The sequence below is a fragment of the Asparagus officinalis genome, chromosome 4 (assembly GCF_001876935.1).
Source record: "Asparagus officinalis chromosome 4, Aspof.V1, whole genome shotgun sequence".
NCBI lineage: Eukaryota > Viridiplantae > Streptophyta > Magnoliopsida > Asparagales > Asparagaceae > Asparagus > Asparagus officinalis.
The window spans coordinates 114,767,303-114,782,864 of record NC_033797.1 but is presented as its reverse complement, the minus strand read 5'-3'; the positions used below and the strand labels follow the sequence as shown (position 1 = coordinate 114,782,864).

Below are 15,562 nucleotides of genomic sequence, written 5' to 3'. Positions count from 1 at the left end.
GATTTAAGATTATTTAAGTCTTAAAATCAATACATAAAACTTAAGCATAAATGGTAAGTGGACTAAAATATGACATCATATATACAATAATACAAATAATAAGTGATCAAATTTTTAAACGAATATTTGATAGATAAACGAATCGAATATACACCTGGTTAAATTCTATTCTTTAGTAAACTCGAATACTAAAAAATATTTATGTAGTGGCAAATGAACTACCGAATCGAATATGACCGAATAGTTACTCGTGTTAGACCCTAGAGGGGGGGGGGGTGATTAGGGTCTTATGCTAATCTAATCCGATTATATACCAATTAAAATTAATTAACAAGTTATCCTAGCAAGTATGAAATACAACAAGATATATGAGCTAGGATAAGCAAAATGAACAATGAGATATATCCTATATGATAAAAATATATGCAAGGATATATAAACTAACACAAGGGTGAAATAAATATAAACAAGATAGTGGATGAAATAAAATGAGCAATGCACAATTGGTGATATAAGATAAATGCAAAAGCAAATGCGCCAATAACAAACTCAAACACACTCAAATGATCACAGAGTTCGGACCTTCCGTCCTACGTCTCCGCTCCCCACTCCCGGGGAGAAATCCACTAGCACAATCGGGTTTTCTACGCTCACCCGAATAACATTTATACCTCACAATGTCGGTTTTTAACGTTCAGCGATCAACATTCACAATCACTCACAGTGTCGGTTTTCAACGCTCACCGATCAACGTTCACTCCTCACACTAAAGCACAATTACAATAACTATTTGTTCTCTAATATGGATGAGAACACAATGAAAACTCACACTCAATTGTTACAACTCTCACCAACCTAAATATACTATGTATGAAAATACAATAAGCTCATGTGGGTGTGTGTAAGCAATGAGTGAAATAAAATCAAATCTAAACTTAATATAAAAACTAGCTTTAACGAATGATAATCAAATAACTAAGTAAATGTAAAGCTAGATAAGAGTTTAGAAAACTTCTCTATAAACACAAAGGAGAGGATGAAGAAGATTGAGGATGAATCCCTCAATTGACAACATAAGCTTCCTCCTTTGTAAACACAAACCCCAAACTTAAAACAAACTATAAAACCCTCTTAAACTTATTTAAAACTTTCTCATTGTATATGAAATGATAACTACAATAGGGTATATATAGGGTAGAAGAAAACAACCCCAAAAACCCCAAAAAACCACTAAAAGATAAAAATCAGCAAGTTACCGTTACTGTGTAACGGTAACATTGGCGGTCAACCGTCACGGTCAACCGTGAGAAGAAAAACTTAAAAACTGCACTCTGGACTGCGTACGGTCGACCGCCACGGTCGACCACACTGTAGCAACGTGCACAAACAATTTTAGGTTTTGACAGATTCTGGAAATTTGTGTATCTGATTTTGTAAAATTAATTAAAAATAGTAAATCAATTCCAAAAATCATGAAATTTTGAGGGAATGTTCTAGACATGCAGATGAACATGTTAGAGAAAGAATTCTAGAAAAATCACTTCCCAGTTGATAGAAATAAATGTTTGAACACAGATAAATAGTTTCTAAAAAACTGCTGAAAACTCGTTTTTGTAAATTCAATTGAAAATAACAAAACAACTCCAAAATTAGTAAAACTTGGGAAAATATTTGTATATATGAATATAAACATGTAAATGAAAAAAAAATTCAAATTTAATTTCCCAATTGTGAAAACTCATGTATTTTGTAAGTATGTCCAAAACATGAAAAGTTGATAGACATGAAATTTGATGTTTTGACATAAACACAACTTAGAAGCATTTTCAAACGTTTTTATAGACTTATAAAATATGTATACAATGATTGTTAAGTCCATAAACCAAAACTTGTATATATATATAACTATATATATAAAAACTAAATATGTGTGTGTATATATGATTGAGCTTAAAGTACTAACACACATAATATAAAATCTAAACTAAATTATCCAAGCTTGATCTTGATCTTCATTGTAGCTCAACTTGGTAAACTTGCGGATGAAGCTTGAACTTGGATCTTCAACTTGAATTGTATGGCCTCACTCCACAATTCCGCCAACCTCCATGGGATGTGATCGTTGAAGCGCAATTCCATCCATCCTCCAACTCGTTGTTTACCTAGAATAAATACGAAAACACAAACACTAGAAAAACAACATTAGAAGTAAATTGTTTGTTAAACATCATCAAAACAAGAAGGCTAACAATCTTCCCATTTTTGATGATGACAAACAATTTACAAAAAGGATATATGCATGAAAGGAAATGAATATACAAAGTATAATATATCATGCCCCCCTTTGACAACATCAAAAAGGGGACAAAGGTATGAAGAGAGCGAAAGCTCCCCCTATCAATAAGCATAGGTGAGTATAACACATAGAAAGATATAGGGATTGCTCCCCCTATCAAAATACCATAATGAATATATGCAATGAATGCTAAGGCATACATATGTGAGCAAGCAAGAAACATGCTAAACACAACTCACACACAAAAAGACAATGAGAACACATATGAATATATCAATATGAACATAGTGTCTCATATCAAAGAACGTAATGTATATATGAAATCAAAAGAGAAGGAACATGAGACTCATGCAAAAAGTTTTCAAATGAAAACAAATCAACCAAAAGAAATCATAAATCAAAGTTTAAATCCAAAAACGATGTTTGATCAATCAAGAGAATTTTCTTTGTGGGATTTGATCAAACCACATATGGAATACATTATAAGGCACAAATAGATGATCCATAAGCACAAACACATAAATATCATCATATAAGTGAAATATAATGAATCCAAAACAACAATTTAAAACAAAATCTTTGATAAAAGAATTTCAAGAGAGGCAACAATATATCAAGCTCTTAAGCTTGTTCCAACCCATATAATCATTCTAGCATCCGTTAAACATGATTTGGGAATAAACACCCAATAAACCCGGAGGGTTATATAAACACAAACCTCTCATCAAAATCAAAACTAATAATCATGAAAACAAAAGAATTTGACCAATAAAAAGAATTGTTTTCATGTTCAAAAGTTTAAAGTATAATTTTTTAAAACCAAGAAAAAAAAAGAAAAACACTAAAATTCTTGGTATAAAAATTAAATTTGTTTTGGTACCCAAGAACTCTTGGTACCAAAAGATTTAGAGACATGACCCCTATCATTCAAGCTCAAAGCTCTAGGGTTATGAACCCTCTTGGGCGCATGTGGTGCACGAAAGTGGTCAAAACAAAAATTGTATAAATGACCTTTACGATTGCAATTTGTGCAATGAAAAGGTTAAAATAATTTGCGTTGACCAAATGGTTGTGCATGGGAAATATTAGAAACATTTGCAAATATGGATGATCTTTTAAAATTATTTTGCAAATGTGAAAGTCTCTTTAAATCAAAATAAAATTTGGCCAAATGACCAAATCGACCATAAAAATCACATTTAAACACATGAGCATGCTTATGATGAACATGATGAGTATGTGCATGTGTATGTGATGAAGAAGCCTTATGAGATGCACAAGAAACATTAGTCTTGGAGGATTTATGTGCATCATAGCAAATCTTAGCTAAATGGCATTTACGACCGCAAATAGAACACTTATAAGTTTTGTTATACAAATGTGCAAAGTGTACGGGTTTAGAAGTTGTAGTACGAGACTTTGCACCCAAGTCCATAAGTTTCTTATTATCTACAATGCATGTTTTAAGGGTTGAATCTAAAGATGATATGCGTTCTTTAACATGATCCAACACATTGTTAGGCATACAAGCATTGGAAATAGAAGTAGATGAAACATGATCATATTTAAATCAATTAAACTTATTTCTAATTATTTCTACTTCTATCATGGCATTATTATTAGCATGAGTTAAGCTAGCAATAGATGAAGTCAATTTTTTATTTTTCTAAACTTAGCATGTCATTGTTTTCTTTAAGTGTAGCATTCTCTTTAGTAATGACATCAAGTTTAGAGGCTAACAACTCATGATCGGATTTTAAACTAATATGCTTGCTTTTAAGATCAATAAAATTATTTTGCAATTTTTTTATAGGCAAGAGATAATCTTTCATATGCACAAGCGAGTTCATCAATAGATAAATCATTATCAGAATCGGAATCACTTACTACACAAAAGTTATCCTCTTATGGTTGTGTGCATGATGCTCCACATGAACTTGAAGGAGAATCCTCCAAAGCTTGTCGGATTGCCTCCAAGTCCCCTTGATGTGCTTTAATAAATTTTCAAAGTTTGTAAGCACTATCAAAATGAACAAATTTGTTAGAAAAGGATGAGTCAAAAGCATTAAGCAAAAATTCTAACAAAAGCTTGTTCATTATAAACATTTTATTATCATGATCGCTCCACTTGGATTTCTCCAATGTAGGCACAATGTAAGCACAATCAATAATTTCCCATAAGTCAATATTTCTAGATTCAACAAATATTTTAAATTTAGAGCACCATTGAGCATAAGGGAAATTTCTAAATTTTGGAGCAATATTTAGATCATAGCCTAAACGAAATACATTCATATTTATGATATATATGTGAATATATGCAAGCAAGACAAATGAAATCATAACTAGATTAGCACAAAAATATAACTTGGATCTTTAACTCAAGACGATTAGACCTTAAATCAAAGAGCACCAAGCTCTGATACCAATTGTTAGACCCTAGAGGGGGGGTGATTAGGGTCTTATGCTAATCTAATCCGATTAAATACCAATTAAAATCTAATCCGATTATATGCCAATTAAAATTAATTAACAAATTATCCTAGCAAGTATGAAATGCAACAAGATATATGAGCTAGGATAAGCAAAATGAACAATGAGATATATCCTATATGATAAAAATATATGCAAGGATATATAAACTAATACAAGGGTGAAATAAACATAAACAAGATAGTGGATGAAATAAAATGAGCAATGCATAATTGGCGATATAAGATAAATGCAAAAGCAAATGCGTCAATGACAAACTCAAACACACTCAAATGATCACGGAGTTCGGACCTTCCGTCCTACGTCTCCACTCCCCACTCCCGGTAGCCCTCAACTTTGGTAAAATTGCGGATGAAGCTTGAACTTGGATCTTCAACTTGAATTGTACTGGCCTCACTCCACAATTTCCGCCAACCTCCGATGGTGATGTGATCGCTTGAAGCCCGCAATTCACATCCATCCTCCAACTCGTTGTTTACCATTTAGAATAAATACGAAAACACAAACACTAGAAAAACAACATTAGAAGTAAAATTGTTGTTAAACATCATCAAAAACAAGCAAGGCTAACAATCCTCCCATTTTTTGTGATGCAAACAATTTAACAAAAAGGATATATGCATTGAAAGAAATGAACTATACAAAGTATTATATATCATGCTTATAAACAAGAAAGAATATACCTCACAATATTTCTCGCCCGGCTTTGAACAACAAAAAAGGGGACAAAAGTATAAGAGGCAGAGCGAAAGCTCCCCAGTATCAATAAGCGATACGTGAGTATAAACACATAGAAAGATATAGGAGATTGCTCCCCCTATCAAAATACATAATGAATATGATTGCAATGAATGCTTAAGGCATAGCATAGTGAGCAAGCAAGAAACCATGGCTAAACACAACTCACACACAAAAAGACAATGAGAACACATATGAAATATATCATATGAACCATAGTGTTCTCATATCAAAGAACGTAATGTATGATATGAAATCAAAGAGACAGGCTCACCGATCAACGTTCACTCCTCACACTAAATCACAATTACAATAATTGTTTGTTCTCTAATATGGATGAAAACACAATGAAAGCTCACACTCAATTGTCACAACTCTCACCAACCCAAATATACTATGTATGAAAATACAATAAGCTCATGTGGGTGTGTGTAAGCAATGAGTGAAATAAAATCAAATCTAAACTCAATATAAAAACTAGCTTTAACGAATGATAATCAAATAACTAAGCAAATGTAAAGCTAGATAAGAGTTTAGAAAACTTCTCTATAAACACAAAGGAGAGGATGAAGAAGATTGAGGATGAATCCCTCAATTGACAACATAAGCTTCCTCCTTTGTAAACACAAACCCCAAACTTAAAACAAACTATAAAACCCTCTTAAACTTATTTAAAACTTTCTCATTGTATATGAAATGATAACTACAATAGGGTATATATAGGGTAGAAGAAAACAACCCCAAAAACCCCAAAAAACCACTAAAAGATAAAAATCAGCAAGTTACCGTTACTGTGTAACGGTAACATTGGCGGTCAACCGTCACGATCAACCGTGAGAAGAAAAACTTAAAAACTGCACTCTGGACTGCGTACGGTCGACCGCCACGGTTGACCACACTGTAGCAACGTGCACAAACAATTTCAGGTTTTGACAGATTCTGGAAATTTGTGTATCTGATTTTGTAAAATCAATTAAAAATAGTAAATCAATTCTAAAAATCATGAAATTTTGAGGGAAGGTTCTAGACATGCAGATGAACATGTTAGAGAAAGAATTCTAGAAAAATCACTTCCCAGTTGATAGAAATAAATGTATGAACACAGATAAATAGTTTCTAAAAAACTGCTGAAAACTTGTTTTTGTAAATTCAATTGAAAATAACAAAACAACTCCAAAATTAGTAAAACTTGGGGAAATATTTGTATATATGAATATAAACATGTAAAAGAAGAAATTTTTCAAATTGCATTTCCCAATTGTGAAAACTCATGTATTTTATAAGTATGTCCAAAACATGAAAAGTTGATAGACATGAAATTTGATGTTTTGACATAAACACAACTTAGAAGCATTTTCAAACGTTTTTATAGACTTAATAAAATATGTATACAATGATTGTTAAGTCCATAAACCAAAACTTATGTATATATATAACTATATATATAAAAACCAAATATGTGTGTGTATATATGATTGAGCTTAAAGTACTAACACACATAATATAAAATCTAAACTAAATTATCCAAGCTTGATCTTGATCTTCATTGTAGCTCAACTTGACAAACTTGCGGATGAAGCTTGAACTTGGATCTTCAACTTGAATTGTATGGCTTCACTCCACAATTCCGCCAACCTCCATTGGATATGATCGTTGAAGCGCAATTCCATCCATCATCCAACTCGTTGTTTGCCTAGAATAAATACGAAAATACAAACACTAGACAAACAACATTAGAAGTAAATTGTTTGTTAAACATCATCAAAACAAGAAGGCCAACAACTCGAACAATTGTCGAACTATTTGTTAATCATTTGGTTCATTTCCATCCCTACCAGAATGCAGCACAAAAAAAAGTTTAATAATATTAATAATTGTGCATGACCATCTGTACATTCAGTCACATTGAACCCTCGTTAATTTTTTTACTATCAATTAGAACCTTGCAATGTCATTTTAATTAGAAAGATAAATTGGATATGAGACCCCTTTTTCTCTGAATTTAAGGAGGCTAAATGCTAGTAAATAAGTTGCAGAGTGTTCCATACAAATAAAGTTATAATTGATGGGGTTATCTGCAATTTCTTCCTATAAAATCATGCAGGAATATTGACAAATTACGAAAAACGAAAGCTTCAGTGATTCTGATACGGAGTCGAAGAAACCATTTTAACCGTCCAATATCGAGGTAAATTGATGGTTAATCTAATTATACGTGTATATATATAGTATCTACGGTACTCTAATTTTACTATAGTTATTTTATGATTATGATTTTTTTTACAGACAGCCTCTAAGTAGTTATTTGTTTCCCATAACTTTCCAACACTTAAACAAAAGCCTCTCTCAACCATTACAACCCAGTTATTTTCGCAAAAAACAAGGCTTAATTGCACTTAAATGCCCTATAGTTTTCCGACGTTAGAGCATCTCCAACAGCTTCCCCAAAAATTTCTCCAAAATGGGGAATCAAATGTCATATTCTCCAAATTATTTTTGCTCCAACTCCAACAGCTTCCCCATTTTGAAGAATCATGCATTTATTACAATAATAAAAATATTCTACATCTTTGACTAATAAATAATAAATTATTTATTATTTTGAAGAATCCCCATTTTGACCAAATTATTTATTATTATAATGAGGAGATGGAGTTGTTTTTTTGGGTTGAGTCTAGAAGAACGTGAAAAAGTGCTTCCCCAAATATTTGCAGAATGCTGCAGATTTGGGGAAGGCTCTCTATTTTTTCTCTCCTATCCCCATTTTGGGGAATGAGATGGAGAATCTGTTGGACCAAAAAAAAGCTCAAAATTCTCCAAATTTTAGAATACCAAGAAGATGGGGAAGCTGTTGGAGATGCTTTTATACTTAAGTGATCTCGTTTATCAATCTGAATAAAAAAAAATACCTTAATGTATTTAAGTGTTGTAAATAAATACTCTGAAGTTACAAAATATTATATGTTAGTGCCCTCTTGTTTACCCAATGTCACCTATAAATGCTCCGTAGTTTATAAATGACCTCACTTAAACACCCTAAAATTTCTTAGTGTTTCACTTTAGTATCATCTGTTACGTGATGCAGAAAAAATATAATATTATTTAGATTTTATTAACTATGAAGCATTCATTTCGCAACACTTGGCAAATTTTGTTCTGTTTAGAATTGTAGCCGATTTAAGTGCAAAAAGAAGAAGAAGAACTCCCTGTTTTTCAGCTTCAAAAAAAAGGTGCAAAAAGAAGGCCCGCGAAATGAATAACATATGTCCGAGATCCAAATCTCGGCCTCGCTCTAAAGCTTCTCCAACCACAAACCCCAAGTCGGAAGTCACGGTGGCCCCACTCCGCCTCTCACGCCAAGATATTCTTCCCCCGCCCACATTCTATTGAATCTAACACCCCCCCCCCCATCCCCCCCCCCCTCTTCCCACACGTCACGCTCTCCTAAAGCATCCATCCATGAAGTCCATCGCCCGCTTCATCAAAATTGTGTTTCTCTGTGTCCTCCCAAATCCGAATATTTCCTAATTTATGCACATTTTTTTGACTTGTAATTAAAACATCTCTCTTATTTTAATGCCATTCTTACATTTCAAATTAAAAGCTAGTGTAAAATGACAAAGGTACCCGTCTCTTTTCAAAAAAATTATAATAGTCCTTTATTAGAATTCCCAAGTTTATTTTTAGTGGATTCACCCTCAAATCTGTGTTTATTGCTGATTGACTCCCATGAATTCAATATGGAAAGAACTTAGAGCATCTCCAACAGCTTCCTCATTTCCCATTTTTAAAGAATTTAGTTAGGTTTTTGGTCCAATAGATTCTCATCTCATTCCCCAAAATAGGGATGAAGACGAAAAAATAGGGAATCTTCCTCAAATCTATAGTATTCTCTAAATTTTTAGAAGGAAAAAAAGATTCTTCAAAATGAAAAAGCCGTTGGAGTTAGTGTAAAAATAATTTGGAGAATATGATTTTGCTTACTCATTTCACAGTCGTACACTAACACTCTCCTCCCCCGGTTCCTATATTAACGCTCTCCCCCGTTTCCCCCTCTCCCCCTCCTCAATCTCAAGATCCAAAAACCCGCTACCCCCGATCCAGATCTGACAACCATGGGCTTCGAAACCAAAGGCCCACTGAAGTTCCTGATCTACGGCCGCACGGGCTGGATCGGCGGACCTACAATCGGCCGATGTGCCGAGAGCCAACCGGATCGAGTACGAATACGCAGCGCCCCGGGCCGGCTGGAGAACCGGGCTGCCCACGCTGGAGGACGACGTGTTGCGCGGGCCCAGCCCACCCACGTGGATCAACGCCGCCGGTGCGGTAACGGGCCGGCCAACGTCGACTGGTGCGAGACCACAGCGGTGCGAGACGATACGGCGCCAACGTCGTTTGCGCGGACTCTGACCCTAGGCTGATGTTGCAGGGAGAAGGGCGCTGGTGCTCATTAATTATGCGACTGGGTGCATCTTTGAGTACGACGGTGCGCATCCCGAGGGGTCTGGGGTCGGGTTTAAGGAGGAGGACACGCCCAATTTTGTTGGGTCCTTTTATTCCAAGACCAAGGCTATGGTAGTTCCTTACTTTGATCCTTCAGCTGGTTTGATTTTGTTTTTCGTTTGGGTTTTTTTTTTAAACCGTGATGTTCAATAGGAAAAAGATTTAGTTGGCAGCGAGGTCCAAAACTTTGTAGCAGTTGATCTGATTTGGTTTTTAGATTGATTTAATAATTGGATGGTATTGGTGTTAAGCTTACTTTTGTGTGAAGCATCGATTTTGACTTCGAGAGTAGGATGGGAATGGTTTAAGGTTTATGGTCCAAGGTTTTGAATTAGAGCAACGAATTGCTTTATAATTAAGTTTCTGGGTGGGTGGGTGGAACCTTTTCATGATCTCATCCCGGATCTAATGCGCGCTTGCAAAAGATTTGCTAGTGTTAATGTTTAAGGGCATGATTTTATTGGCTGCAGCTGGCTACCCTGTCAACCAAAATGTACTTGTCATCCGATTTGGATCTCAAGATGTGGATGCGGCAGTATAAGGATTGTAAAGCGGTGGGTTTAGGCTGATCTAGACGAGGGTACATCCTTCATTCACCAGTAAAACTTTTGTAGTTATGGGGTCCAAAACTTGTAATTTTGGAGCTGAGATTATTAAGCGTAGCATTGACTATGTGTCGCGAATTATGCCTATCCAGCAGCCATGAGCAATAAACGGTAGTTACACGTCTTTCTCACTTGGGTAAATAAGAAAATGTAGATGACATTTTGTAGTCATTTGATTATGTAATTGGAGAGTCAAATCAAACCAGACATTATATTACAAATGCTCCAACTAACTGTAGCTCAAGCTGCATGCAGTTGGAGATGTGTTGAGCTGAATGATGTTTGCTTGGGTGCATGGCTACATAGTTAATCAAGCAGTCAAGCCATGCAAAAGCTCCACTTTTGTTTTTCTTCTCAAATAATTTTCCTTTCTGGAAACATGGTTATATGTGAATTTATAATCATAGATGGACATGTAAGTTATTGAATTGTGTATAGGTTAAAGATGGACCGAGTTGAATGATAAAAAAGAAGATTGAATAGAACTAAACAAAACAAAGGAGAAACAAATAAAAAGTAGCAGCAAACTTGGTTGGAAAAGGAGTAGAAAAGTAGAATAAATAAGCACGAAATAGTAAGGACGTTGAAAAGAAATAAAATATATATCCTAGTAGTAACTGAATTATGGAGGCTATTGAGTATAATGGCTGAAGGAAAGAGAGAGTGGTTTGGCCCTAGATTTCTATGGTTGCTGGAAAGAAAGAGTGATTCAGTCGAAGATTTCTAGAGGTGTATTAGTTTGCAATCTACTTGTCTGGAGAAGGGGGATGTGTGTGCTGGTGGAAGTGGGAGACGGGGATTGGGTGTAATTTTTTTTCTGATGGAGAGGGAGAGAGAACGAGAAGGAGAAATCTTTATGTGATAATGTTATGGAGAATTGGGCCTATAGGTTGAAAGGGCAAAGAAGGGTTTGCTTATGCTCCAGGTTATGTGGAATTAGATTCTTTTTCTTAAGTTTCTCTTTAAAATATGTACTGGTGCATCTTATGGACACTGATAGGAATAGTTGTAGCTATAGACAGAACAAAGGAGTTGTTGCAATGCAAATTAGGTTAGGAAAGATAAGGTGGTTCAATTGTTCAAGCTGCTTAGGTGGTCTAAGTAGGCACCTAGAAGCTTTCAGATGCTGGTTTACGGTGGTATCGGTGAGAAGATAGGGAGGGGTAATACACGAGAGTGAAAGGAGAGAAATTGAAGTAACAAATATGTGGTACCTTGGAGGATCTAATATCCTCTCCCTTGGGTTATCTCACATGCACTTTTTCTTTATAGTATGTCCCTGGTACTTCTTTGTTTTGGGTTTTCCCGTTTTGTTCACACCTCCTTGGGTTTCTCAATCCTACTTGGATGTAGGTATCTTTGTTAAGCACATGTATTTGTTGGGTTCTTATTGTTTCACCAAATTTGCTTGCATTAACTAGGGTTTAGTTATTCAACAGAGAATGTGAAAATATTCATTAGGACAGCACAATTAATTTGAACACCAGCTTTGCAATGGTCTTTTACCACTTTGGCATGAAAGGTTTTGTAGATATGTTTTTATATGGATCACAAGCTTACATCTTGAGGTGAATTCATGAAAGTCACGCATTTGGTGATGCCCTCCTCCCTCCTGTTTTCTGCCTGTGTGCATTTGTCTTAAGGGGATGTGTGATAAAAAAAAATACCCTGGGATGGATACATTCACAGATACTTGAGGTCTAAAACGATCTCAAAGCTCTTCTTATGGAAACTCATGTAGTTCAATAGTATATGACCATTCCACCAATAGTGATAAGAATTTGCATGCTTGATATGAGATATTGAGCTGCTTACTAAAGAAATAAAAGCATTAGCATCATTGTTGGAGGGACCATCTTTTAAGGCTAGCCAACATTTGCAGCACCTTCTTAAATTCTTTTGTTGCTATTTTTACACTCAAAACACTTAGCCTTAGCCAATATGCTTCCTTTTCCCCAGAGGTTAAATCTCTTGCTATATGTTTTGAGTTGATATAAGGTCCTGTCTACAACTAAAGCGCCCTAGTCAGCTAGTGCTTTCTGCTACTACTGATATTCTCAACTGTTCATCTTTTAGGGTTGTTAGATTCTCTTAGATGGTTAATGGTCAAGCCAATGGGTCAACTGTAGATATGCTTTGGTTTCTAACTTAAAGGATCTGTGCACTGACTGGAGAAGTGGATTTGCTTCATAAGCTGAAAAGTATGCATTTTTTAGATACCTGTTAGGGAAAAGCAGGTTCTTTAGGAATAGTTATTGTAGTCTCTTGAGATATTTAGTCGCAGTGTATCATTAGTATATCGTGAATCAGTAAACTGAATCTCTTTATTACGTTTTTAATTGAATCATCTGTTTGATATTTAATATAAATCAGAAATTTTCCTTTTTCATTTGAGTTGATGTGACCATAATGCATATTCTAACTATATCCTTCCATCATTATGGCATCATGTAGGTAGATCTTGGCTTCTTTGTTCCTCAGCTGACTCTGTGTTCTCCTGCTTCTAGATACCAATAGTAGGAGAATGGAAAAGAGCTGCAACTAGATGTTACATCAGATAGCAACGGAGTCCATTTGATCAAGAATTAATTAATTTCATTCTTTTGTCCAGACATCTTTTTTGTTCTTCCAGATTTTCTACCCAATAATTTTAATTTGTCCGTGTTCTATAATAGCATGAAATATGAGCTTTGACAAGTTAGAAGATCCCCACCATTAAATAACCATTGCCATCAGCTTCAAATTTGCTTGCCGAAGAATGAATGCACTGCATACCTACTAATAAATTTTGCATCTTTAACTTGATAGGTTGAGGAGCTACTCAAGAACTACGAGAACGTCTGTACTCTCCGAGTCAGGATGCCAATATCCTCAGACCTTTCCAACCCTCGCAACTTCATCACCAAAATCGCTAGGTATGACAAGGTCGTCAACATCCCAAACTCCATGACCATCCTTGATGAGCTCCTGCCTATCTCAATCGAAATGGCGAAGAGGAACCTCACCGGGATTTGGAACTTCACCAACCCTGGTGTTGTAAGCCACAACGAGATCTTAGAGATGTACAGAGACTACATTGACCCAAGCTTCACCTGGAAGAATTTCAATCTTGCAGAGCAAGCTAAGGTGATTGTTGCACCTAGGAGCAACAATGAATTGGATGCCACCAAATTGAAGAATGAGTTCCCTGAGCTTCTGTCCATTAAGGAGTCGCTTATAAAGTATGTGTTCGAGCCAAACAAGAAGACATCTGCTGCTTGATTGGTTGTAAGCTCATTTCCGTTTCATTTTTCATTTCACATTTCTTAGTAATTCTAGTCATTTGTATTTGTGCTATTTCGGTGGATTTATGAGACAATAAACGTTAAGTAATGTGTTCTGAGGTAGCCATTGCACGCATTAATGTGAAATTTCTGTCGATGGCAAAGAAAAACTTTTGACGTCTACTGGTCCTTGTTATGGTGCTTTGTATTTTTCTCATAGTTCATATACTACTGCATCTCCCTTGAGTTTTGAGGGGCTTTTTTTTTGGGGTGCTGTTATAAACTTTGAATAAAAGAGATTTTTGTTGGAATCTTGTTGTTATATCTACATACATCACATATTATAAGTAAGAATCGAACATGAAATGTAAGAGTAAATAAATAGAGAAGAGAAGAGATAGGGAGAAAGTGATGTAAATAAATAGAGAAGAGAAGAGATAGGGAGAAAGTGATCATCTCATTTTATTCATCTTCTATTTCTCCATACATTTTGTAGTCCATGACATAATAGGGAGAAAGTGATCATCTCATTTTATTCATCTTCTATTTCTCCATACATTTTGTAGTCCATGACATATATTATATAGATGGATAATATGAAGACTAAAGGACATGGGCTAATGAAGAGTCATCTAATTAATTGTCCATATTCAAGTAATGTTCACATTCATCTTATCTTCTAGATTTCAACACTCCCCCTTTCTAATTAATTGTCCATATTCAAGTAATGTTCACATTCATCTTATCTTCTAGATTTCAACACTCCCCCTTGGACATTACTTCGTGATGTCAATGCCTCGTTAAAAACCTCGCTAGAAAAAACCCAGTGGGAAAAACTAGTCGAGAAAAAGAGTACATGACATACATGCATTATTTCTGTTACATCAGTTGTCTCGTTAAAAACCTTTCGCTAAGAAAAACCATGTAAGATAAAAACTTAGCAAAGGAAAAAAGAGTACAACTATAGATCTTCGGGATCCAAACTTGTGTTGCATTAGCTGTCTTGTTAAAAACCTTTGGCTAAGAAAACCCAATGGGACAAAAACTTAACTTAGGAAAAAATAGTACAACCACCACCTTCGGGGTTTGATCTTCAGGATTATTCTAAAAAATAATTCGCTCCCCCTCAAGACAACAAACATTCAAGTTTATTCATACCGTGGTGGCCAAGCACGATACCATAAAATTAAAAGTTGATGTATTAAGGGATTTGGTGATCAAATCGTCTAGATTGTCACTACTTAGAGCGAACTTATTTATGTTAATTTCATTGTTATTTTCGAGCGCAAGTGGATAAAAATTTTCAACATCTCATTTATGCAACACAAGTTACATTGTCCTTGGAAAAGACAACGGGAGTAATATCCTTGTTTAATATGCCACACGATCATCGAATGTGTTGTATCAGCGATTTGAACCTTACACGTTCGCATGGGGCACATATAGAGGAACAATCTCTGAGTGGTTTCAACTAGTAAACATTGTCTGCTTAATAGACCTCCAAGAAATAACAGTACCACTGCAGAGAAAAACATAGCCAGTCAGAGATTTGGCAATATGTGGATCAGTTATATAACCAACATCTGAATAGCCCACCAATGTCATATTTCGATTTCTTTTATAGAATAAACAAATATCTCTTGAAGATACCAGATATTTCG

The 15,562-nt window shown here is 35.1% G+C and overlaps 1 protein-coding gene across 1 annotated transcript; it reads left to right on the top strand.

Annotated features, from left to right (window-relative positions):
• On the top strand, positions 9,547-14,120 carry LOC109837996 (bifunctional dTDP-4-dehydrorhamnose 3,5-epimerase/dTDP-4-dehydrorhamnose reductase). Its single transcript, XM_020406404.1, is given in 3 exon segments — positions 9,547-9,969; positions 9,971-10,105; positions 13,447-14,120. Coding segments are annotated over 3 exon segments (915 nt in total). The 5' UTR covers positions 9,547-9,642; the 3' UTR covers positions 13,900-14,120.